The sequence below is a fragment of the Cucurbita pepo genome, chromosome 1, assembly GCF_057944985.1.
Source record: "Cucurbita pepo subsp. pepo isolate OVF chromosome 1, ASM5794498v1, whole genome shotgun sequence".
NCBI classification, from domain to species: Eukaryota; Viridiplantae; Streptophyta; class Magnoliopsida; order Cucurbitales; family Cucurbitaceae; genus Cucurbita; species Cucurbita pepo.
Window position 1 is genome coordinate 20,458,859 of NC_141798.1, and position 22,112 is coordinate 20,480,970.

The 22,112-nt window shown below is 36.1% G+C and overlaps 7 protein-coding genes across 10 annotated transcripts; 2 read left to right on the top strand and 5 right to left on the bottom strand.

Annotated features, from left to right (window-relative positions):
- Window positions 1-8: 8 nt before the first annotated feature.
- On the bottom strand, window positions 9-2,114 carry LOC111794063 (transcription elongation factor TFIIS). The gene is made up of 3 exons (XM_023676187.2): window positions 1,956-2,114; window positions 1,529-1,723; window positions 9-1,173 (listed from the first exon to the last, which is right to left on the bottom strand). Exons 2-3 carry the CDS (start codon window positions 1,688-1,690, stop codon window positions 211-213), a joined length of 1,125 nt encoding a protein of 374 aa, XP_023531955.1. The 5' UTR covers window positions 1,691-1,723; window positions 1,956-2,114; the 3' UTR covers window positions 9-210.
- Window positions 2,115-2,944: 830 nt separating this feature from the next.
- On the bottom strand, window positions 2,945-4,375 carry LOC111792166 (uncharacterized). The gene is made up of 4 exons (XM_023673504.2): window positions 4,224-4,375; window positions 3,946-4,120; window positions 3,748-3,866; window positions 2,945-3,666 (listed from the first exon to the last, which is right to left on the bottom strand). Exons 1-4 carry the CDS (start codon window positions 4,353-4,355, stop codon window positions 3,238-3,240), a joined length of 855 nt encoding a protein of 284 aa, XP_023529272.1. The 5' UTR covers window positions 4,356-4,375; the 3' UTR covers window positions 2,945-3,237.
- A 240-nt stretch (window positions 4,376-4,615) lies between these two features.
- On the bottom strand, window positions 4,616-5,345 carry LOC111792215 (uncharacterized). The gene has a single exon (XM_023673564.2). The coding sequence runs from the start codon at window positions 5,343-5,345 to the stop codon at window positions 4,680-4,682; it is 666 nt and encodes a 221-aa protein (XP_023529332.1). The 3' UTR covers window positions 4,616-4,679.
- Window positions 5,346-6,042: 697 nt separating this feature from the next.
- Window positions 6,043-7,696, bottom strand: LOC111792183 (RING-H2 finger protein ATL73-like). Of its 4 annotated transcripts, none has more exons than XM_023673542.2 (2): window positions 6,830-7,696; window positions 6,043-6,177 (listed from the first exon to the last, which is right to left on the bottom strand). In XM_023673542.2, exons 1-2 carry the CDS (start codon window positions 7,413-7,415, stop codon window positions 6,152-6,154), a joined length of 612 nt encoding a protein of 203 aa, XP_023529310.2. In that variant the 5' UTR covers window positions 7,416-7,696; the 3' UTR covers window positions 6,043-6,151. The 4 variants fall into 4 exon arrangements, with proteins under 4 accessions (XP_023529310.2, XP_023529295.2, XP_023529302.2 ...); XM_023673527.2 differs by having other exon boundaries at window positions 6,076-6,214; XM_023673534.2 differs by having other exon boundaries at window positions 6,089-6,228.
- A 5,198-nt stretch (window positions 7,697-12,894) lies between these two features.
- LOC111792177 (expansin-A4) lies at window positions 12,895-14,182 on the top strand. The gene is made up of 3 exons (XM_023673516.2): window positions 12,895-13,070; window positions 13,164-13,476; window positions 13,561-14,182. The coding sequence occupies exons 1-3, from the start codon at window positions 12,938-12,940 to the stop codon at window positions 13,862-13,864; spliced, it is 750 nt and encodes a 249-aa protein (XP_023529284.2). The 5' UTR covers window positions 12,895-12,937; the 3' UTR covers window positions 13,865-14,182.
- A 300-nt stretch (window positions 14,183-14,482) lies between these two features.
- On the bottom strand, window positions 14,483-16,772 carry LOC111792206 (reticulon-like protein B16). The gene is made up of 5 exons (XM_023673553.2): window positions 16,445-16,772; window positions 15,807-15,987; window positions 15,512-15,653; window positions 15,117-15,186; window positions 14,483-14,958 (listed from the first exon to the last, which is right to left on the bottom strand). Exons 1-5 carry the CDS (start codon window positions 16,554-16,556, stop codon window positions 14,792-14,794), a joined length of 672 nt encoding a protein of 223 aa, XP_023529321.1. The 5' UTR covers window positions 16,557-16,772; the 3' UTR covers window positions 14,483-14,791.
- Window positions 16,773-17,278: 506 nt separating this feature from the next.
- LOC111792225 (small ribosomal subunit protein eS26x) lies at window positions 17,279-19,135 on the top strand. Its single transcript, XM_023673575.2, has 5 exons — window positions 17,279-17,435; window positions 17,515-17,607; window positions 17,971-18,055; window positions 18,142-18,275; window positions 18,876-19,135. The coding sequence occupies exons 1-5, from the start codon at window positions 17,433-17,435 to the stop codon at window positions 18,954-18,956; spliced, it is 396 nt and encodes a 131-aa protein (XP_023529343.1). The 5' UTR covers window positions 17,279-17,432; the 3' UTR covers window positions 18,957-19,135.
- Window positions 19,136-22,112: the final 2,977 nt, after the last annotated feature.

The following is a 22,112-nucleotide window of genomic DNA, read 5'->3' on the forward strand; positions in this document are numbered from 1 at the left end:
TACCGAAGGAAATAAGAAATAGACAAGTTTATACACTGAATTTCTCGACAAATTGGTACTTGAAAATCCTACGGTACAGAACCTCCTACGTCCTAAATGTAGTGATGTGGACTGAGATTACAGATTGCAACCAGTGTCAAAGCAAAATAACACTAGCAGCTCAGTAAATTGTTCCAAACAATAACATTTTCTGCAGCTCATAAGAGAGACTCAACAGAACTTCCAATGATTATTGCAGTTTACACAAGTTACAAACGTTGTCATAGGTTCATCAGCACTCCGTGTCTGCAATTGATAGTAGGTCGTCTTGCGTTGACCGCATCGACCACATTTGAATTGATCGGTGGTAGCTTTTGGAGCTCCTCCTCGCTCACATTCGAATAGTGCTTTTTGTGCAATCTCTTCGTTTTCACGTTTTCTCTGATCACTTGCCATATCAGTTGTGCTCAAGTTGGTCATCCTTTCTGGCTTGATAAGCCCAAGAAGAACTTTTCTTCGAAAATCTGGGTTCTTCGGATCCTTGAGGTTAAACATTATAGATCTGTACTTGGCCTTCTGTGCCCCAGTAGAACCTCCCCAATTTTCGAACATCACGGATTCTACAGAAACAGCAACACGGATAGGATCACTTGCATTTACTTCATCCATAACATCTTCATCAGCCTCACCAGGAACCTTGGAGAAGGCCTCAACGAGAAGTTCTCTTATTTTGTCCCGAGCAGCATCTTTTGATTTGATCATGGAAGTAAGCTTTGGAGGTCCAGCAGCGCCGCTTGGTTTCTTTTCAATAGAGATTTTCTTCTCTTCTTTAACCATCCTTTCCACCTTGACCACTGAATCAGTTTTTTCAACCTTAACAGAGTTTTTCTCCGAGACCGCGCTCGCCGATCTGGAATATTTAACAGAGCTTGTGGAACCATTCCTATCGAATTGCTCAACCTTGGAAACTCTCTCAACCTTCATGGAAGATGATTTTTGCAAGTTCTCCACCTTAACGGACTCTGCACTGGGAGAACCAATTTTGGATGTTTCTTTACTGTTGCCGTTTCCATTCTTCTTATTCTTGTTAGTCTCCTTGATTACTATATCCTTCCACATCTCAATCAAGTCAGAAGCATAGTCTTGTATTTTCTTCTTGGGGTGTTTGGTGAGGTGCCGAAGGCGCTTCCCAACCTATGGAAGGCAAGATATAGAATCTTGAGCAACGCATGAAAATGGACCTCAATTACAAAGGAAAAGGGATTGAAAAAAAATCCAGAAAACAATATATAACAAGAGCTATGACTCCAGTATTATTGTTCCAAAAACTTGCAGTGAGTTGATTTCGTTATGAACAACGTAAATAACAGATGAAACAGAGTAACGCAGCTCGTTATGAAACCAATTCGTTGACGAGCAAACAAGGAATTTAGGCTTAGTCCATATCAAAAACCATGTACGATTTTATAAACTAACCGGCTGTTTACATTTTGAGTATCCATCCACCATCAACAAATGAAAGAAATTTCAAGTATAGTGAGAAGAAAACCTGAGTGGAAACGAGGATTTGATATGTAACAGGAAATTTCTTGAGCTGCCGTAGGGCATCAAGACAACGACTTTCCTCGGCTCCCCCATCATTTGATGGTGCTGCAGCGGCGTCTGCAGCCTTCTTCGCCGCTTCAAACAATTCGACCAGCTCTTTCTCCATCGAATCACCGCCAACGAAGAATTTTGATAGAACCTATCGACCACATTCCAAGAACGATAAGATCCCAACAACAACACAACGGAATGGGAAAAACGACGCATGCAGGGGAGGGGGAGGGGAGGGGGTGGGGGGGGGGGGGGGGGGGTATTGCAATCAATATCGAATTCGAGTTCTTTTCTCAATGAACAAGCAAAAAGATACCATCAAATCAAACGAAAACGCATTGCCGATGGCAATTGATCGATTTCGAATAAGTAACACTTACAGAGATCTGAATCGCCGACTGCAAAAACGCTCGCAATACCACACTGAATAGAAGAAATCAAAAACAACAACGTTAAATAAATCAAGATCGGCTTTGGAAAAATCCCTTTTTCGGCAGAGAGACGGCGGAGAGAGTAGAGAAATTGAAACGAGGCCTAGGAGATGAGGTATAAGGGTAGACGGAGCAAGATAGGAATTAAATCGGACGGCCAGAGACGAAAAACGTGGCATACAGATTTACCGTAAGATCCTAAGAGCGAAGAACAGGTCATAATAGCTCTGATTTACCTATTTACCCATAGGCAGAGTGAGAATCCTAAGGGGGTTTTGGGTATTTCATTCGGTTTCACTCTTTTGACTCAACAAATTTTGTGTGTTTTAAAGTTTCATGATTAAATAATAAACAAATCCAACCTAATCAAATTTTTGTATGGATTGGTGTTCTCTTCCAATAATGTTTTTAAATAAAATTAAAATATTAATATTTAAAATAGCTATTTATTTATTTTAAATATTTAACTAAAATTTATAAATCAGCTTTAATATATTTTTAAAAAAATTATATGGTTAAGAAAGGTTAGAGAATAAATAATTATAGAAATTAAATATGTACATATAATTATATAATTTATATTGGTTAATTTCAATTCAACTCCCATAAATCAACCTCTTTTTAAGGTAATCATATTTTGTCTTTTTTATACCGAAAGCACTTTGCTTTGCTTTACAATATCAAGACCATTATATATTGTCCTCTAGTGCGAAAAAAAAATGGTTTCGTTCCCTTTCCAACCGATGTGGATCCCACAATCCACCCCTCCGAAGCCCAGAATACTCGTTCACTCATTTCTCTCTCCCATCCACGTATGATCTCGCACTAATTCATCTTTAAATTTTATAATTTTATATCTAATCAACTCTTAGAACTATAAAAATGTCTACTAAAAACTAACCCTAAACCCACGGTGATAATAGAATAAGAAACAACAATTATACAATTACTATTATTAGTTGAAAAGGACGAGCCACACTAACAAATATAGAGAATAAATACAATATAAAATGAAATGGTACCTTGGAACTAAGTGAGACTAAAGAAACTATAAGATTTAGAAGTTATAGGTATCTACATAGTTCAAATTTGAATTGAAATGTTGGCATACCTCTACTAAGAGCAAAACTGAGACCTATTGTTCTTCAAAGAAGAAAAAAAAAGCCCATCTATTGTGATGAGCAGACATTTCAACATCATTCATTATCCTGTAGCCTAAAATCGTCCCATATCATTTCCCAGAAGTTCTAGAGCTAATACCATTTGATGATCCGCTTGCCTTTGTCTGAGAATTTGATTTATTTGCAGGCTTCGGCTCATCATCCCAGTCGTCGTCCCAGCCTTGATCCCAACCTTCTGATGCTTCCAAATCGTTGGTTGGAGAAGAATCCTGCACTGCCAATTCAAGCTCCTGATAGGGAACTTCATCAGCATGGCGTTCCTTGGTTCCTATCTTGCAGCATGCCCACACACCTCCAATGATCAAAACAATTGAAAGCAGTATATATGATCCGGATACGAGGTTTAAATGGGTTACATACGAAGAGATTTGCCCAAAAGTGGTGCCACTTTTCATTAGTGATCCTAACTGAATCTCACACTTCCCACTCCCAGCATCTAATACAATCTTTGAATTTCCTAGAACATCTGAAACATTAACCTGCAATACAATATGATCCAGCAAATATTAACCTGAAATAGCTATCCTCGCGAAGATCCAGCAACGATTAACAAAGAGTACCTTTCTAGATTGGTGCTCAGGAACTTGTATCTCCTTGAATTTAGTATCAGAAATTATAACATTCACCTTCAGTGAAGTCCCTCCAGCATTCTGGATCAGAAGATATTGCTCCATCGTTGCTGTGAGAAAACAATCTTTAAGCAATTTATTGGGGGAAAAATCATCTCATGATATGATATTGGGGAAAAACGGAATTACCTTTTTCTGCGAATAGAAGGCAAGCAGTCATGTTCTCAAGGTCGTGACAAGTGTTGTACGACGGGTTGCACTTCTTCATAGAAGAACCATCGGTTGAGCTTGGAAATGGCGGAATCGCAGGAGTTGGAGAAACAGAGCTAGGGCCAGGAGCTGGAGCCGGAGCCGGAGCTATACTCTGAAGAATCGAAAAGGCGAAATACACATTTAGAAGTCAATCGCAATCCAAAAGTTGCATAAACAACAAGAAGATCAAAAATCAAAATCAAAATCAAACAAACCTGAGGAGAATCCTTCGAAAGCGCGAACCGGAGATGAAGATTCCAAATACGGTCAGAGAAAGAAGCATTGGATCCACGAGAGGCGAGATTAAGAACAAAGAACACGAATACGAGCGCCAAATCACGATTCATCGCCGCGTCTTTCTACGACTGATGAATCGAGCAGAACCGCGATGAAATCGAGATGGCGGAATCGCGCCACATTGCTGAAGATTTCAATTAAACGAGGAAAGTACAAGGAAGAAGAAGAAGAAGTCGTCAATGGAAAAGTCAAAGTCAACGAATCAGAGAAACGCAGACGGGCCACCGGAACAACGTCTGAAACGTTATATATATAGATATATATTCTCTGTTATCGTTACGTCCGGAGAGACGACATTTTCATATTAAAAAAAAAAAAAAAGTCAAATAAAATTGTTTTCTAGAGATATTAAAATATTTTCTAAGTTGGCAATTTCACTGATTCTGCAGCAACCAGCAATTCTTCAGCTGCGATTTCGTCGTCTCTCTGAAGTTCTTAACCCTAACGAGACAGAAATGCGTGCACCACAGCCCTACCCCTCCCCCTCCCCTACTACTACTCGTCTTCAACAAGTAACAAACCGGCGCACCACGTTCAACGCATCTTCCTTGTACTACAATCCCCCACGCCTTCGATTCCCCATCGTAATCCTCCTCTTCAAGCTCTTGAACGAATATGATTCCTTCCGGCGTCCGCGCCTCTCCGTTCTTCCACTGTTCCTCCAACGTTCTCCAACGATTTTCCTCCACTGCCTTCTCCGTCTCCAATCTCGCTCCCTTGCCGTCCTCCGTCGTGTACCACCGCAAAAACAGAGGCGCTTCTCGAAGATTCTTCACAATTTCCACCACCGATTCCTTCATCCATTTATCGAGCTTGTCGCGAGAAATCGCCTCATTGCCTTTCTTTCTCCCCTTCACATGGCCTTTCACTGGCTGCAAACTCCTCATTGAAGAAATGTGAGTCCTCGATTTCCTGAATCTTCCGGGGAAAGCCACCAAAGAACGAGGACTTGCTTTCTGATCACATCCGTCGGGAACATTCGCGTATGGATGATCCAATGCGCTGAAATTTCTTCCACATCGAATTGCTAACGAAGCCATTGGCTATCGCAAACTGCAACCGAGAGACGAAAAAACAGAAGCAGAGGAATTAGCCGATGGGGAAGACGACGGCCCTCCCTTCTTCTTGAAATTGGTTTCGGATTGAAAACGATTGTGGTTGAAGCAGACGTTTGATGATGGAGGAAACGAGACTGGATGAACAGAAGCGATTGAATCAGTTTCCCAAAACGATCAGACCAATCGCGTTACTCGAAATCCCAACTGAAAATTTCTCGACATTTAAATCGTCAATTTTTTTTATTAATAAATATATTATTTTCTTCATTTTGATTATAAACCCGTCAGCGTCCAGTCTTCCTTCACACTCGGAATTCCACCTTTTGTTTGCTCCTCTGTAAATCGTCTCATTTTATTTCCATGCAACCGCCATCGTGTTCGATTACTAATCAATTTTCTTGTACTTGAAATTACGACATTGTCCCTATTTGTCGTGGTGTCGAATGGCTATCCGAGGGATTTTGAAGCTTGCAGTAGGAATGAGTGTAGGGAATTTGTGGCGTGTTCCGATTGGGAACTGCCACGAGGTCCGGCAAAGAGAACGTGGAGTAGAGGCGATTTCCACGAGTTTTACACGCGAAAATAAGGTAAATTAAAAGGACAAAAAAAGGGCAATGTACCAAGACTTTTGATCGTAGCCGTGTATTCATCAGCGATTACTGGCACGTGGTAGCATGAGGAATATGCATGGACTTCCAGCGTGTCCACGCAGTCTGGCCTCAGCCTTCGGTGAATCGCGTCCAATCAAATCAGTTTCGTAACCACGTCAGCATAACAATGCTGACTCATCAGAGAGATGGAGCTTGTATGGAAACTGAGATTAATTTGATGGAAAGTAGATCGAGGTAAATCTGTATAGTTTTAACTGCACAAGGTTATAAGATTTAACCATAGTAACTACGAGTAGATTTAGATTAAATTTTGAATTAGATATTCACATATATAGATAGATAATAATCGATTTAATTAATTATGACTTAATGATATTCCTAGTTAAATTTTTTTTTTTTTTTTTTTTATAGATAGGACAGAGAGGAAAGTTAAGATAAGAACCCTCTATCAAACCCATCCTTAAATTTTGGTAGGATTTTTCTTTATTTTTAATTTAATATAAGAAAATTAATGAGGTGACGGAGATTAAGTAAGTTTATGGTAAATTTTGGTATAGGCGATTTTATAGACGAAATTAATATACATAGTAACGATATATTATATTGTGAATTTGATGTGCCTAAGATTATAAAATTTCGAGAAAAAGCTTAATAATCCATGATTATATATCTAACTACCATTTAATCAATTATATGCATCCATGATTATATTATAATTCAGATTATTGCAAAATGATTTAAAAAAAAAAAAGAAACGAGCTAAGAACTGCAAACAAATAAAGAATATTTATGTGCAAATGCTAATGCAAAACCCTTGAAATCAGCTAATTTCATCTACAGTTATGGATATCTCACCTTGGCCGCCGGCCGATGAATTGCCGGCGGGTTGGTTTCCGACTTCAGGTTCCGCAGGTTGGGGATTTGACTGTTGTTCGAGAAGCGATTGACGACATGTCGGACACGACGTGTGGGAAGCCAACCAGGTGTCGATACATCGAACGTGAAATTCGTGGTTACATTTTGGGAGAACTTTGATTTTCTCACCGACGATGAAATCCCCAAGGCAGATAGGGCAATCCGTTTCTCGGATCCCTTTACCCGACTCCGACCCGTAAACAGCGACAGGAATTTGGCGTAATGCGCTTTTCTTCAGCCCTCTGGCAGTGAGGCGCGTGGTGGAGCCGCCACCGTTCTCGAAGGTGAACCGCCGAGTACAGCGGAGGGCACACCGAACGATTGAGTTCAGTCCGAGAGCGCAAATCAAGGCGCAGAGTAACGCGGCGAGGATTATCACCATGTTCGTGTCGAAATTCGCTTCGTTGCTGTACGAATTTTTGGTTCTGGTTCCATTGGACGGCGGCGCCGTCGCATCGACGCCAAGGAGGAGGCGGTGGAGACGGTGGAGACGGTGGAGACAGTGAGGGTGGTGATCGGACGCCATGACTATAGGAGCTGCTCACTACCTCAAAACAACACCAGGAAATGATTCCACCAAAGGTAATTTACTTCAGATCTTGAACCTGTTTGATGAAATTCCTCAAAGAAACTTGAGAAATCCTAACCTCATAGTTCATTGATGAACAAATCGAACCACGAAAGGAACTGAAAGTAGAAAGTTCCTATCACTCACAAAAATCCCTCTCTTACTTGCCCTTCTTCCATTTGCTTTCAAGCTCAACAGCTACGTCTGAGCCAAGATTTGATGTCCTGAGTTTGGATCATATGGTTTTAAGATTACAATGCCTTTCCATTCCTTCCCCCACATTAGTCATCATTACATATTACACGTCCATTTAGGTTCGAGTCCTAAACCAACCTATCATGTCTATACTCCCTTAATCACTAAGTTAGAGGTTCGAATCTTCACTTGGAGTAAAAAAAATGTACTTTATCTTACCTTTATAAAAAAAACTTAGAGATAAAAATAATATTACGGAAAAAGTTAGATTCCCTATCTTTTCGAAATATTATTTCGCTGCATTGTGTAACTTATAAGATTCATCGATGGCTAGGTTTTGGGTAAAAAAAATTAAAAATTGGATAAGGATTAAAAAAAATAAAAATAAAAATAAAAAAGTCAAAAAGTTTGGAGGGTATTACTTGGTTAAAGTTACAAGTTTCAAAAAGTTCTAGAACATATAAATTATTCTGAATTCATATTTTTCAATTAATTTTTTTTTTCATAGACAATGAATATTTTCTAAAATCAATCCTCCTCGTCTTTATACATAGTTGGGATTAGGAATCTTATGAGAACAACTTGCTGATTTAAATATCTTTGATTTCAATCAAAACTATACCTTACCCATTTTGACAAAATATTGCCTCACTTTTCGATTAATTATTATTAAGGATATGAATGTATACATGTTTTAATCAAATCGATAAAATACCTGAATTTGTTATAGTATCTTTCGTGTCCAACCCCTATGAATTTGTTCTTTCTAAACGAGTCATGAATGGTATAACGAACCTATCTTGTCTCAAGAATATGATCAAAGGAATAAAAGAAACGGGCAATTCATTAATTAAAGATAAATATTAGTCTAATTTCAATGTTTTATTAAATCTAATACTACTCTACAATAACGGTAACGACTCATGAAAAATTTATAAGATATCACCTAATATAGAATTGTTCTAAGTAAAACATATTTAACCATGAAGTTTTTCTTTCTATCTTCAAGATCTTTCTCGTTTTAATGTGGTCTCGGTTCATTTATGTTCCCCACTTTTATTCGGATGTGATAATTACTTTATTTTTTAATATATAAAAATTAAAATTATTGGTTAAGTCTTTTACCCATCTCTTTCAAATAAAACGGTGGGCAAAAGAGTTTAGTAAACTTGAATGTCGGGTGACATTTTGTCTTGTCTACTTTTTATATTCTTTTGGGTGAACATTTAAAAAATAATTGAAGAGAGAGAGGGGGGGGGGGGGGAAATAAATGGGATTGTAATAATAATAATAATAATAATAAAGTGAGAGAATAAAAGAAAAAAATTATCGAATAAAGTGACAACAATTGAAATTTCTTACGTCAAAAAAATTATTTATTTATTTACCAAATAAAATACAAAATGGGCCGTTTTGAAATATTTGAGAAATGAATTGGAAATAAAGGCATCTAAAATTGGTGTATTTTCTATTTTTTTAAAATAACACCAAAATTTTACGGCTTATTTATTTATTTATTATTTGGAATTGGAGTGGGCCCCATGCAAGGCTGCAGCCAACCTCTTGCCTGCGGAAGAGGGAAGCTTTAAACAATAATTTCAACGTCATTATTCCAAAATGATTTTTTCTTTTTATTTTTTTCTTTTTTTGGTAATATACTAATTGATTTTAGTCACATTTTTTTCTTTAATTTTTTTTTTTTAATTTAATATTGTATTTTAATTTTTGCTTTAAAAAAAAAAAAAAACAGGGGTTAAATGGTAATTTCAACCTTCATCTTTTTGATGGGCCGTCGTATGTGGGTTGGACTTGTTTCTAAATTGGGCTAGGTCACTTAGGCCCAAATGAAATTATTGGGCTTCATACCCAAAATTGAGTTTGTAAGCCCAAAGTAAACAGTGTTGTAGCTGCTAGGCTCAAGCTTCCAATTTAATATTGCATTTAGTTTTGATTGAAAAGGGTTAGGTGGAGTAATTTCAAGGGTTTAAAATTAAAGAACTCCCCCTCGTACGCACGTTGTTCCCTTCGATATTATATTTATCAACTTGAGTATAGTTTAACTACTTAATAAATATATATGTTCGATTAAATAATCATTGGTACAGAGATTAGTAATTAATATTTATAAATTTCCGAACATTCTCCCGTGCCAAAGTAGTTAAGTGAAGGAAGTGAGTTTTTTGCTTTCTTTATGACAAAAATAAATAAATAAATAACAAAACCCCACATTGAAGAGTTGGTGGTTTTAATGAATTTATTTTGGGGGATAAAATTGAATGAGGCAAGCAACCAATTTGCATTGGGACAATTAGGGGCGAGGGAATGGTCCTACAAGTACCACAACAACTAATTGCACATGGGTTTGTAGGACAGAAGCCTGGGCTTTGCCCCTCTCTGTGCCTCCAAGTCACCAAATCCAAGTGAATTAAATGGGTCACATTCCCTTACTAAGGCCACTTTCATGGGATCGACCTTTCTTTTTGGATAAGCATTGCTTCCTTTTCCCCCTCACATGGCCTCTTGTGACCCCACATCAAACACTTTGTGTCCTTCAAAATACCTTTCAATATTCTCGTCTACGCTTAAATTTACGTTCAAGTAATGAAAATCTCGTGAAGAAACACAGGTTGGCACGCTAATAATCGAGTACTTACCAAATCTTGATAACCGATTACTTTTTAAAGAAAAGTTAAAACGACGTAACTTATTTAATTCCTTCTTATTCTTTCACATTCTAATTAAAAATAATTTTTTCTTTATGATTCGCTTAGTTTAATTCGATAAATTTGAAAGTTCGAAGTTATGCTACTGTGACACGTCACGTGCATTTCCTCGTTAAAATTTAGGGCAAATTTTAGTAGATTTTTTCTTTTAAAAACCAAGTCGGTTGATTTCTATTACATTATATTGTCTTCATGTGTCCCCCCACATTCTTTTTGTTGCAACTTTATGTTATGATGTTTTTTCCTTATAAAATCACACATTTTTGGAAGATTTTGTTTAATTTCTTCCTTAAAAAAATGAACTTTCATTCGCATCTATGGTATCTAGCTTGGTTCTTTCTTTCTTTTTCTTCTTTTTTTGGTTTCTCTTCTTTTTTAATGCTAAAGTTGACAAAACTCGAGACTAATTTATGGATGTTATAAATTTTACGTTACATTATATATTTTTTTAAAAATACTTTTAATATCTACAATTTTAACACTAAATTTAAAGTTTAGCGTTAAAAATGTAATTTATTTATTACTTAAATTTTGTAAAAGATGAAATTAATATTTAAATTTTTAAAAATGGAGAATTAATATTTTTTTATTGTTGGTTCAAATTGATGGACGCTCTACAATTTCTGGTGATTAAACAAGTTGATCTCTAATCTGGTCGGTTTGAGCTTATACTTATAAATTCAAATTACATTTTCAACCATATTTTAAAACAAAAATAATGAAGTTATAAAATATAAAATATAATTATAATTTAAAAAAACATTAAAAGAAAATTAGAAAGAAAAAAAAATAAAAAAACAGTGGAAAACAAAAGTCGGTGTCTGACAATATTATGTATGTTTGGATTTTTCTTTTAAATAGAAGCGCAAAAATCGGCCCTTCCATGTGCCGCCTTAACATGGTAGACCCCATTTTATTATTATCTATTTTTATTTTATTTTATTTTAAAGTTTTAAAATAAACCTCATATCTCCATAAATTAATTTTAAAATTTGGGATTTAAAGGACGCTTTTTGACTTTGATTTTATTTGTGGGTTTTGGATATAAATTAGTTTTCCAAAAGAGATTAATTTAATTTATTTGGTAGTTTTTTTTACAAATAATAATAATAATAATTATTATTGAGATTCGGCCGAAGGATATCAATTTATGACCACAAAATAATGTGGGATTTCACAATCCACCCTTGTTGAGAGTTTAGCATCCACTAACACACCACCCCGTGACTAGCGGTCTGATATTGGATTAAAATAAATAAGTGAGACCCACACATATATTTATATATAATTTATATATATATATAAAAAGAAGTCAAAATTTGGGGTATTGAAAAAATGGCTAAACAAAGTCAAATTTTAAAATAGTGAACATTTTCAATTAGAGCCCAAATTGACGGATTTAATTTGGGGTTTCAGGTTAATTTGATATGGTTTATTGATATTTTAGTCACTTTTATTTATTTATTTACGTTTAAGTCATGCGATAAAAAAGAATTAAAATTTCTACAAATGAATATAAAGTCAACCTTGCTATTGGGAGTTGAACTAATCTATTAAATTTAGAATATTAATTTCAAACCGTAGCCATAAATACATTTCAATTAAGCTTTGTGTTATTAATTATAATTATTTTTATTAAATAATACTTTAATCCAGAGATGCTCTTTTCTCTGTCGACCAATTTTTTAATTAAAATAAATTGTAATAACATTTTAATAAATATTGAATTTTAGATCTTCATCTAGTAAGAATTTTATATTTAAAATAGTTTAATAATTTTGTGAATTTTAAGGTAAAAAAACTGAAACTATGTTCTTCTCATGAGTTTAAGCAGTCAAGACTCGTCTCAAATAAAGAGAGATCAGAGAGTTTTTTTTTTTTTTTTTTTTTTTTTCATTTTTAGAGTTGGTTAAAAAAAACGAGAACGAATATTATATTCATTGTATTGTCTCTAATTCGTTTTTATTCATTTTATTTATACAATGGTAAGTATTTAAATTTAAAATTCATTATAATTATTATTTCTTTCTCATATAATAGGAATATTATTGTTTTTATTATAATACTTTATTTAAACCCTATATTTAGAATTATCCATTTTTTTCCCTTTTCAAAAATAATTGTTATAATGGTTGAAAATAAATTAAAAAGAAAAAAAAAAAAAAAGAGGTTGGTAACTCGATACTATAAATTTCGTAAGAACATAGATTGAAATAGCTTAACAATATTCTAGATCATTTATCGATTAAATAATTTTTTAAAAAAATTTATATGAGATGATTCGAATTTTAAACAAGTATACTTCTTTTTAAGAAAAAAGGTCGTACAACCCCTCCCATGTGCGTTCTATCCTCTCGGTTGTATTTAATTTTAATTTTAATTAATGAGACCCTCTTAAATTTTTAATATTAATATTTATGAATTATATTTTTTATATTTCTTCCCAATACCACCACAAAATACAATTATAGCGTAACGGCCTCTATTTTCCGTGTATTTAAATACCCCTCCATTTCCCATTCAAACCCAAACAAAAACCTCTCCCCCCTACACAATTCTTCAATGGCGCCCTTACCAATCTCTCCTCTCTCTGTTTTGCTCCTAATTTTCCTCCCTGCAATCTCCGCCGACTACGGCGGGTTGCAGTCAGGCCACGCTACGTTCTACGGCGGCGGTGACGGATCCGGGACAATGGGTAATTGATTAAACTGAACTGCCCTTCGTTTTTTAATATTTTTTAAAATTTGTTGGGTTCTGTGTGGTAATGGGGAATTGGGTATTTGAACAGGTGGGGCTTGTGGGTATGGGGATTTGTACAACCAAGGATACGGAACGAACACGGCGGCGCTGAGTACGGCTCTGTATAAAGATGGGCTGAGCTGTGGTTCTTGCTATGAGATTACTTGCACTAGTGATCCCAATTGGTGTCTTCCTGGAAAAATTATTGTGACTGCCACTAATTTTTGCCCGCCCAACTACGCTCTGCCGAATGATGATGGCGGCTGGTGCAACCCTCCTCTGCAGCACTTTGATTTGTCTCAGCCTGCTTTTCTTCAGATTGCTCAGTACAGTGCTGGCATTGTTCCCGTCTCCTTCCGAAGGTCAGAGTCCCTAAAAATTAACACAAATGGTTTAAATCTCTATCTTTACTTTCTAATTCTTTATTTTTTTTTTATGAATAACAGAGTGCCATGCGTGAAGAAGGGAGGAATAAGGTTCACGATCAAGGGGCATTCATACTTCAACTTGGTGCTGATCACCAACGTCGGCGGCGCCGGCGACGTCCAATCGGTGTCGATCAAAGGATCCAATACAGTATGGCAAGCCATGTCTAGAAATTGGGGACAGAACTGGCAGAGCAACAATTACTTGGACGGACAAAGCCTCTCTTTCCAAGTCACCACCAGCGACGGCCGTACCGTCACCAGCTACGACGTCGTTCCGGGCAACTGGCAGTTCGGTCAGACCTTTGAGGGTGCCCAGTTCTGAACAACAAATTTCAAGAACTTGATTAGAAAAAATAATAATAATAATTATTGTATGTAGGTTAGGTAGATCTCCGGCCGCCGTCCACAGTGGCTGACTATTGCCGTGGTGGTTAACTTGCACCCGCTAAGGTCTTTGGGATTTGAAAACACACAGATAACTATAAATATATAGGAAAATAGTGTGTGTAGAAGAATTAATAAGGTTTAGTTCTTACAAAGGGATTGTCCATTTAGTTCTCTCAATTTATTGATATGAGGACATTGCATTACTGTTCTTCCCCCCCATCTTTAATTTCAAGCCTTCATTTTTCTCGTGCTATGTCATTAGTGAGAATTAATGAATGCTTAATGTAATCAGCTATTGATTAACATTCAAGACTCGTATCAAATTTTCTCATACTTTTTCAATCAAAATCAAAATAATACTCTCGTGTCAAGAAAATAAATATATTACGACCAAATGTATGGGGTAAAGTATGCTAAATTGGGGGGAGAAGAGAAATCATATTACCATCAAATTAATGGGACACCACTCTACTCTCTTCCCCCTTTTTTTGACTTTTCCCACAATTATAACGCTTTTCATCTGTTCGTCTATATATGTAGTGTGGCATTTACATGGAACAATATACCAAATATGAATGATCCATATTTGTTTGGCATTCAACAATGGGCCTTTCTCTGTGGGCTGATCCATATTTGACAAAGTGGAAATTGATAAACAAACCAACCCTCGTCTTTTTCTGTAGCAACTAAGAACAAGAATCTGTGATATTTGATCCGGGTGGTTCAAATCATTAAACCTAGGAATACACGGCCGAGTAATAGCCTTCAAGAGTCCAGTTAGCCAGGCATTCATTTGGGATGAAACAGTGTTACAATTTTCCTGTGGTTTAGTACAACTTGAGAAAATTATAGTCGGCATTTTTCATTGATCCTTATCCTTAGAAAAACTACCAGGGAGTCTGCTGAAAACACTCTCATCCATCACTTTGTAATGCTTTCTAAACTCTTGGAAGATCATTCCAAAATATCTATCGACGTGTTTATTGTATTTGTTGTACAAGGCGGGGACAGTTATTGAGATGATTGTTCCTGTCACCGAGTCAAATGGCCAAATATCAATATTAAGTTTAGGGCAAACTCGAAAAAGAAAATGTTACAAGTTGGATGATTGCCGTAACTTACCCACAGATGAAATGCATACAAACTAAAAATATGTCATAGAAGCGGTTTAGGATGTTCGTACATACCGATATATGCAAAGGTGAAGAAAGAAAGGTAGCTACCAAGGACGGATAGAAGCCACAAACAAATCACCACCTGCAAAGTTGTGCAAGATTACTCATACTAGTGCAACCAGATATGAAGAAGCTGAAAGGAAATATTACGCTCTTGAAGTTAAAATATCAAATGTACGTATTCTTTGAAGTAGCTTTCTTTGCCTCGGGCTTTAGCTACTTATGGTTGCAGATCTAACTGGCATCATTGATGGTGTAAATGAGTACTAATCTATTATTTTCAAAGGAAAAGTACTTAAAGCTGATAAACCTTTGTTAGTTTTGCCCATTTAGTTCACATATCCAATTAGATAGGATATAAGGAATCATAATGTACAATAAAATGCATGATCATTCGAAATACTAACCCTGAAAAAGCGTTTAAAATCATTCCCAAGTGTGATGTCATGAGCCATAAGTAATGCATTGTTGATTTTCCCCCGAAATGATGCTGCAACGCTATCGACAAATTCCTCTGACAATACTAGCTGTGGTAATGTTTGAATTGGCCTGCATATGGAGGGAAAATGAAGAAGAGCTAACAAGGAAAACATACCATCTTCTTGGAAGAAGAAGATAATATGAGCAAAAAGTACTGTGTTAAAGATTATGAAATGGAAGAACTTCACGGTGAGTCAAAATAAAAGTCAGCCATTGCCATACTTGTGACGAAGCGCAGCGAAGTTGGCACGAAGAAACAATAGGACAACCAAAACCAGCAGGACATCTGAACTTATTGTTAGCAATGGCATCCCAGAGTGCTCAATAAGAAGCCAAAACACGGTCGCAACGACAACAATGCCGAAAGAAACATGCCGCTGTTTCCACAGTAGAACATCAGCCGCTATGCAGAAGTAGCAAAAGAGTCAACATTCTCGATGATCAAAACAGTAAAGGAAATATCATCATTTTCTTCCCTCAAAGGAACATCAAAACCATTCTCGAATTTTGAAGTAAACTGGATTCAAGGCAATATAGTCCATTTCCCAAAGAAAAAGATAACAAACACCTTCAAGTTTCAACCGGTCAAAGTCTCAATTCAAATACAAAAATGGAAACAGGTAAATGAACAGAATATCGACGAATCCACCAAACCATTTCAGAACACCCTTGATGACTTGAATTCTAGCTTCACACAATCCTATGTTTCGCTAAAAAAAAAAAAAAAAAAAAAAATCAAAACCCTAAAGTATCGGCGATTGCAGCTAACAGATTCAACATCAATTCTCGAAAGGGGAACAAAGGAATCGAGCGAAATTGATCAAGACACTGATAAATTTAGCGGGAGAAGAATTGAATACCTTTGCCGCCACCCATAGACTGGTGGAGTGAAACTTGCCGGTCACATGAAATGCAGGCTATATCTTTGCCGTCGCCTTCTACAGTACCGGCGCTACCGGAATTATCTACCATTGCACTTCCGAATTGCTCTGGCCAGCCTGAATTCTGGTGAGGAACGTTTCAGAGTCAAAATTGCAGCTCGAAACGTTCTTGAGATTTCTATATGATCGAGAGTTCCCAAGCCAAAGCTAGAAACGGTTTCACGCAATTGAAGAATTTTTAATTTCCAAGCTCTAAGCCTTCCTCTTTCTTCATGCCCTGGAAATGAATTTTATCAACCAACATTAAATTATATCACAATAACTAAATAATATGCATATATATATATATATATATATATATATATATATATATATATTAAAATAATTAAAATTTAATATATATTTTTAGTTTTAACTATCATAAAAATTTATTGTTATCTCTTTGAAATGAAAGTAAAATAAATATACAAATCTAATATATTTAATTTGATTTGATAATAAGCATAACAACCTCATCGAATATTTCATCCCCACATTTTAATTCTCTCCCACAATAAAATAATATATTAAATAATTAATAAAAACAGTGTTAGACAGAAAAAATAGTTTTTAAAAAATATACCTTTTACTATTTTCGATTTCTTAAAACAAATTATCTAATATCGTAGAATCAAAAAACATATTTAAAAAAATAAAAATATTCGTAAGATTTTTTAAATAAATTTTAAATGTAAATTTTATTCTTAATATTTTGCTATTAGTCCATGTCTTGGGCAAACAATGAAAAATAGAATAACACGGGGGGTTCTTTTTGCAAATGTACTAAATTTGGGATTTCGTTTGGCTAGGTCACCTTCTGCTCCCCCACATATAAAAGGAACGGTAGCATCCTCTCGAAGCCCTAATTCAGCCGCGAAGAGATAGCTGATTCTCTCTGGTTCGTTCGTCCATCCGGAAGACTAGAACCATGGTAACCTAATCCCTCACCCCTCCGTTTGGATTATTCGGTTTTGTCTAACATTTTCTTGACAATCTCGCGTTTGCTTCAGACTTTCAAGCGCAGGAATGGTGGACGCAACAAGCATGGACGCGGACACGTGAAATTCATCCGCTGCTCCAACTGTGGTAAATGCTGCCCGAAGGTACTTAGGTTTTTTTTTTTCCTCTGTCGCCTTGGTATCTCTTTCCGATGTCAATGAATAGTTTAGGTTTAGGTTTGTCTTTCTATTGATCTTTTTTGATCTGTAATGGCCAAACAATGTACACGCATCTGGAATTTTTTTTTTCTAGACGCTTTTTCAATATAACCGCTATCGATGTACCGGCATCACTGAACTAAGATTCGTGTTTTTCACCAGCGGTTTTTTTTTTTAAATTTCCTGTTCTGTTGCTGACTCCCTTGAATTTTCATGTTGCATAGGCTCAGATTTAGTACGTATTTGCAATTATCTGTGTGATTTTGGTCTACTGTTTCTAATTCTGTGATTTCTTATTGACGCAAATAGGATAAGGCCATTAAGAGGTTCCTTGTTAGGAACATCGTGGAGCAGGCAGCTGTTAGGGATGTTCAGGAAGCGTGTGTCTATGATCGTATGATCCTTTTCTTAACACATTATTTCTTTACCTTACACTATTACAACATTTATGATAATTTCAATGTTTGTATTCTGGTACAGAATACACTCTTCCTAAGCTATATGCTAAGATGCAGTACTGTGTTTCCTGTGCTATCCACTCTCACGTTGTGAGGGTTCGATCACGCACTGATAGGAGGAAACGTGAGCCACCACAGCGATTCATTAGACGCAGGGTACATTTTCATTTAGCTTACTTTCATTTTTTGGCTCTATCATTTTTATTCACTTTCTAGGCTTTCAATTATTAAAATCGTACGATCCTGTGAGTGATATGTTTGTAAATTAATTTTGCGATGACCTGCTAGGAATTAAAACTTGAGTTATATAATTGTTACTACAGTTCTATATGGCCAATGTTTAGTGTTCGGATCCTCTTATTCTTTCACACAATTCTCACAAGTTACTACTGGATCATTGTTGACACTGGCTTTTGCTAGTTGTGATGTTTATATATCATTGAATATGCCCTCTTCTTACTTCAATGACTGGTGTTACCCTGTGTCCTTTTGCTGGGTCATGAATCGTCTTTTACTTCCATTGTTCTTGTCCCTCTTGTTTTTTCTTACGAGTCTCACAATTCTGGTAATGTAAGGTTGCTATTTTGTTTACTCGGTGATTTATGGACTTTTGAAAGAGAAAGTTGTTTTGTTTGTTTATATACTTTTAACAATTTATGGTTGTTCGTAGCTGCTTATGGTGATTATCTCTATTCTGAATGTGTTTCTATTGCTCTTGCTTATTTTGACGGTTGAATTTTGTCCTTTGTTTCTCAGGATGATATGCCAAAGCCTGGTCAGCCAGGACAGGCCCCTCGCGTTGGAGCTGGAGCTGGAGCTCCTCCTCCCCGTCCCTGAAGAGGAACCCCTTTATATGCTCTATTTAATTTTCTCATGGTTGCTGCAATTTGGTGAACTTGAATTTTATTTAGCATTTCTCGATATATTTTTAGGGTTTTGTTTTGAGTTAAGGAATTCTGCTGTACTTCTGATATCTGATAAATTTTTGGTTTAACGAGGACTTGATGTCGTGACTATCTATCCCGTCTCTCATATCCATTTTACGTATAGTCCATCATTCAGAACTTTGTTTTGGGGGGGTTAGTAACAATATCCAATGTCACGGAAGAGGTTGCTAGCCTTCTTCAATTAATTTATGTAAAATGCGGTTCGGCCATTAGGGATTCTCGTGAAGTTTTTTCGAATAGTATCGTTATATATTTGAGGTTGTTTTGACTATAGATTCATTGTCCTTGTGAGATTTTCCCCATTACCGGTGATGGATAATCAAGTATTCCGTATCGATTTCTTTATTTTTCTCTCTCTATATATGATCCTTTCAAGTTTTTATTAAATATAAAATCTTATTTTGGTATTTTAGGAAAATCTCAAAGCTTTCTGCTTAAATAGAAATTTCATGTTGATAGTTAATGATTTAAGTTAATTAATAAAAGCTTTTTACTTTATTAAAATGACGTATGGAAAATCATAGTGGGATAGGTGTGGAATTTAGTTCCCGCAAATCAAGTCCGGAATCTCGCCCCCGAGAAAGAAAAATTGTAATGAAATGTTAATTACGAGTTTGATGAACATCATAATTTATATTGTGCTGAGCATTCCAATTGTTTAGGGTTTAGGGTACAAATCCAATTTTAGTTTCAAAATTTTCAGACCTATTCCCAAAAAGAACTTTTAAATAATTTTAGTATAGTATTTTTGATGAAATTGTGACCAAAAAAAAAAAAAAAAAACGTAATGGACCCAATGAAAATATAGAGTCTAAAATGTAGTAAAGATGAAAACATAAGAAATTGAATGTTATTTAATTTTGTTTGTTGTCCTTTATATTCATCATTAGATATATGTTCTTGACATTTTGTCTTACACTTTTAGAAACAAGGTCTTAATAGAGTTTGAATCAAGGCGTTGAATTTACACATAAATGGGGTCCAAACCGTTGAAAATACATTACTGTTTTTATATTTCACAATTATAAGGGAAAAAATATTTATAATTATAGCAGAGGCCAAGTTTTTCTTTCTGTTCTTTAAGCATGTCAACATGTGTTTTCTTATTTGAGCTTCATTTTACTCGATTTTCTCGACCTCCCACATTCTTATCATATCACCTGCAAATACTAACCTCTAAAAACTATATAAAAATCAATGCTTTATATATGCAACGAAGTATGTACTCCACAAATTTTAGATTAATAACAGAAAATTTAATCCGTAGACATTAATATTATAAATAATTACATAATAATGAAACAATGAATGAAATATCATCAGATCGGTCCCCTTAATCTACATCGCTTTTTAATGCGTATTTACATTTTACATTAACAAATGATTAGCATTACACAGACCCTGCAAAAATTCTAACTGTTGAGGTTGTTGGTCCCTTTGCTCGGCCCCGACGGCGGAATTCCCCCCTTCGGCAGAAACCCAAGAAGCAAAGCCCCATACTCCACTGCCAGCGCCGTCGTAGGATCCGCCGGAGTGTCAAGTTTCAGGTCCGGCAAGGCGGCGGGGGAGAGAGAAAGATCGCGCAACAATCTGGCGGAAGAAGAAGAAGAAACAGAGAGGGAGAGAATGAGAACAAAAACAGAGATGCATTTGGAGAGCTTGAAAAGGTTCGCCATTGAAGAACCCAATGAAAGGTGGAAGCTTAGAGAGGAAGAAAGAAATGGGAGATGTGAAGTGAATGTGGAAATGGTTCGATTTGGTGGGGGATTTATAATAGTGATGAAATGAAATGAAAATGGTCAATTAAAAAAGGAGGCGATTTTGGTTGAAAAGGTCAATGGTTTTATTTTTGTTTTAAATTAATTTATTTAATGTGCAGCACACTCGCAAGACGCGCGCCATATTTCACGCTCTTGTGTTGGGGATTCAGGCACGTGGTGAAGGGAGGTTGATTCAAAATCAAACTTTTATTTCTTTTATTTTTATTTTATTTTTTATTTGTAAGGTTTTTAGTGGAGCTTTGATTTCTAATCTATTATGATTATAAGTGGTACAAAAGTCTTGAGGTTCAATTTTATTTGAATGGTGGGAATTTATAATTCAATTTTAAAGGCTTAATTTTAAGAATATGTATATTTTGTAGTTCAAATAATAAACAAGTTGCACTATCTCACCGTCGTACTTCTTCAACCGTGCGGCGTTGTGTTCTTGATACATTCACGACAAGCATTAAGGTGGACTCAAGCCCTGTTCGCATTTTTTGCCTGGTTTCGTGGCTTCGTTTGTTCGTCGGCGAGGTGTCTTTGCCAACCAAACGCCAACTTGTGTGAAATCCAAACTTATTCGGCTACACATGTCATTCATGCGTGTATGTTCAATCGTGTGCGACACAATTAACGTTGCATCTCATTGTCATATAGGTTCCCAACAACACGATCCATGCATCATTGTACCATCCCATGTTTTGGGACGCATCGTCCATCTTGGTTTGCTTGGATATATCCATTGGGGAACTGACCCGCGTGTCGATCATCTCATTGAGATAACTCAAACATTCATCCATCCTCGTTTTCTCGAGCATTGGACTCTCCCGTGTCCATGATAAACTATTTACGACATACGTTCTAGATAACGGGTGTATAATTCAACATTCGACAAATGGCTTGGGGCTCAATACCGGCACACCTATGTCGTCCAGTACTATCCTTAAAAGATCATTTTCATAGGAAGCTGCCTGTTACACTTGTTCCGTGACGCTCTCCCACGCCCGGGGGGGGGGGGGGGGGGAGAGCCAACACCATGTCTATAGTACATTTTGAGGCATTTTCAATCCTTCTCGAGTAGACGTCTTTTAGACAAGCAAGCATACGACCTTGTGCATAGCCCATTAGATATCTAATTGACACTAAATTTGGTGAGCTTTCATCTTTCATATAGAGAGACTTAATTCTCGAGCCACATGCCAAAATTCATATTGAAACCCCGACTTTTGAGGTTATAGCTCGGGGCTCTACCCGACCCCTCTTCGAGCTTGTCTTCAACACTA

Excerpts from the sequence above, each read along its gene's own strand:
- LOC111792166 (XM_023673504.2), bottom strand. The coding sequence starts at position 4,355 with ATGAATCGTGATTTGGCGCTCGTATTCGTGTTCTTTGTTCTTAATCTC. Across the intron at positions 4,121-4,223 it reads TTTCGAAGGATTCTCCTCAG|AGTATAGCTCCGGCTCCGGC; the intron begins GTTTGTTTGATT and ends TCGATTCTTCAG. Across the intron at positions 3,867-3,945 it reads CCTTCTATTCGCAGAAAAAG|CAACGATGGAGCAATATCTT; the intron begins GTAATTCCGTTT and ends GTTTTCTCACAG.
- LOC111794063 (XM_023676187.2), bottom strand. The coding sequence starts at position 1,690 with ATGGAGAAAGAGCTGGTCGAATTGTTTGAAGCGGCGAAGAAGGCTGCA. Across the intron at positions 1,174-1,528 it reads AAATCCTCGTTTCCACTCAG|GTTGGGAAGCGCCTTCGGCA; the intron begins GTTTTCTTCTCA and ends TGCCTTCCATAG.
- LOC111792206 (XM_023673553.2), bottom strand. The coding sequence starts at position 16,556 with ATGGTAGATAATTCCGGTAGCGCCGGTACTGTAGAAGGCGACGGCAAA. Across the intron at positions 15,988-16,444 it reads GTCTATGGGTGGCGGCAAAG|CGGCTGATGTTCTACTGTGG; the intron begins GTATTCAATTCT and ends ACTTCTGCATAG. Across the intron at positions 15,187-15,511 it reads ATTTTAAACGCTTTTTCAGG|GTGGTGATTTGTTTGTGGCT; the intron begins GTTAGTATTTCG and ends ACAACTTTGCAG.
- LOC111792225 (XM_023673575.2), top strand. Across the intron at positions 18,056-18,141 it reads GGAAGCGTGTGTCTATGATC|AATACACTCTTCCTAAGCTA; the intron begins GTATGATCCTTT and ends ATTCTGGTACAG. Across the intron at positions 18,276-18,875 it reads AGCGATTCATTAGACGCAGG|GATGATATGCCAAAGCCTGG; the intron begins GTACATTTTCAT and ends TTTGTTTCTCAG.
- LOC111792183 (XM_023673527.2), bottom strand. The coding sequence starts at position 7,415 with ATGGCGTCCGATCACCACCCTCACTGTCTCCACCGTCTCCACCGTCTC. Across the intron at positions 6,215-6,829 it reads TTCATCGGCCGGCGGCCAAG|ATTTACCTCGATCTACTTTC; the intron begins GTGAGATATCCA and ends AAAACTATACAG.
- LOC111792215 (XM_023673564.2), bottom strand. The coding sequence starts at position 5,345 with ATGGCTTCGTTAGCAATTCGATGTGGAAGAAATTTCAGCGCATTGGAT.
- LOC111792177 (XM_023673516.2), top strand. The coding sequence starts at position 12,938 with ATGGCGCCCTTACCAATCTCTCCTCTCTCTGTTTTGCTCCTAATTTTC. Across the intron at positions 13,071-13,163 it reads TGACGGATCCGGGACAATGG|GTGGGGCTTGTGGGTATGGG; the intron begins GTAATTGATTAA and ends GTATTTGAACAG. Across the intron at positions 13,477-13,560 it reads GTTCCCGTCTCCTTCCGAAG|AGTGCCATGCGTGAAGAAGG; the intron begins GTCAGAGTCCCT and ends TATGAATAACAG.